Consider the following 1,542-nt stretch of genomic DNA (forward strand, 5'->3'; position numbering starts at 1 on the left):
TCTTGAAATGGTTACCTTTCTTAGGCTGAGAATGAAAGACGTTTACTACAAGTATGGAGTGTGTTTGTAACCAATAGTTACTGTACATTAAAGCAACCAGGAGCTTTAGCGGGTGCTTCATGGACATGGTTTCTGCTGCAAGAGATGACATTTATTCAGTTCTAGACCAATCTGGATAAAATGCATTCCCTGCTAGAATCTTTATCCAGTCAGAATGTACACAGGCTGAAACAGATGTTATATTTTGTGACACATGTCTGTTTCTGATAAATGAGGATGAAGTGATTGGAGACGGAACAAAATCCAGACTACTAACTGGATAAAGATTAGAGTCGACCACCTGTGGACCAGCTGACCAGCTTCTTCTCGGTTTTAATGGTGGTTGGCAATCAACTGGGAAGTGTTACTGTATAACGCCTCATTCTGCACAGGTCAATGAGGTCATTTGATATTACAATATTCATTTTTTCACCAGAGTCAAAAAAAATCAACGGGTGTCACCGTAAACGAGACAAGATGGCACACCCCAGCTGATATTTACTAGCTAATTTAGTATGTCAGATATTTGGCTTTATGGGTTGCAGCGTTATGGATGAATGAAGTACTGACACCAGTCACTGGTGTTTGTGTATTAAATGCATCCTGATTCCTTGCTGAGGAATGTGTTGGGTAACGGTCCATGTTGCTCCCTGTCAGGTACATGGCTCCAGAGGTGCTGGATGACTCCATCAACATGAAGCACTTTGAGTCGTTCAAACGGGCCGATATCTACGCCATGGGCCTGGTATTCTGGGAGATTGCCAGCCGCTGCTCTGTGGGAGGTGAGGACTGCACCAAAAATTCTGGTTACAGCGGACCCAAACACTCAAAGTTTAGAAAGATTTGGATACAGGAATGAATATTACTAATTATTTTGACTCCATGCTTTTTCTGTCAGGCATTCATGAGGACTACCAGCTACCCTACTATGACCTGGTCCAGTCAGATCCATCAGTGGAGGAAATGAAAAAGGTGGTCTGCGAGCAGAAACTTCGACCAAATATTCCCAACCGCTGGCAGAGCTGTGAGGTAGGCTGGAGAGGGCCGAGTCTGAATCACTGCTTTCTGAACAGAACCAGAACCTACATCAGAGATGGGCTGGACTTCTGCTGGAACACAGCCTTGTACCACCACACTGCCATGATTAACTGTCACATGACTTTCAGGTTTCTGTTGTGTTCATTTGAAGTGTGTTGTGACCAGTGATGTCAATCGGATCACTTTTTTCAGTAACGAGTAATCCAACGCATTATTATTTTAAATCCTGAACTGCAACAGAATTTAGTCATTTAGTCAGCGGTTACATTTCTCTCCTTTCTTCTTTGCTCCCTTATATCCAACAGCTATATTCAATTAATGGCTGAAAATGTGCAACTGTGATGAGAAGAGCTCCACAGTTCATCTATCTCCGGCAGTAGAAGTGTGAAGACGTGTGGGTGTTATGCCTGTTGGCTCTAAGGTGGCTGATGGATGGAGAGTGTGTTAATGAGGACTGGAGGAAGC

At 43.5% G+C, this 1,542-nt stretch overlaps 1 protein-coding gene across 1 annotated transcript in view; it reads left to right on the forward strand.

Annotated features, from left to right (window-relative positions):
* The first annotated feature begins 637 nt into the window (after positions 1–637).
* Positions 638–1,542, forward strand: part of LOC106942941 (TGF-beta receptor type-1-like) — an 8,981-nt gene continuing 8,076 nt past the window's right edge. The window contains exons 1-2 of the mRNA XM_015026295.1: positions 638–821; positions 938–1,068. Of these exons, the coding sequence (XP_014881781.1) occupies positions 680–821; positions 938–1,068 (273 nt within the window). The 5' untranslated portion in view covers positions 638–679. The remainder of the gene's footprint in view (positions 822–937; positions 1,069–1,542) is intronic.

This window comes from Poecilia latipinna, unplaced genomic scaffold (genome assembly GCF_001443285.1).
Source record: "Poecilia latipinna isolate Pla-1442-1.1 unplaced genomic scaffold, P_latipinna-1.0 Scaffold4705, whole genome shotgun sequence".
NCBI classification, from domain to species: Eukaryota; Metazoa; Chordata; class Actinopteri; order Cyprinodontiformes; family Poeciliidae; genus Poecilia; species Poecilia latipinna.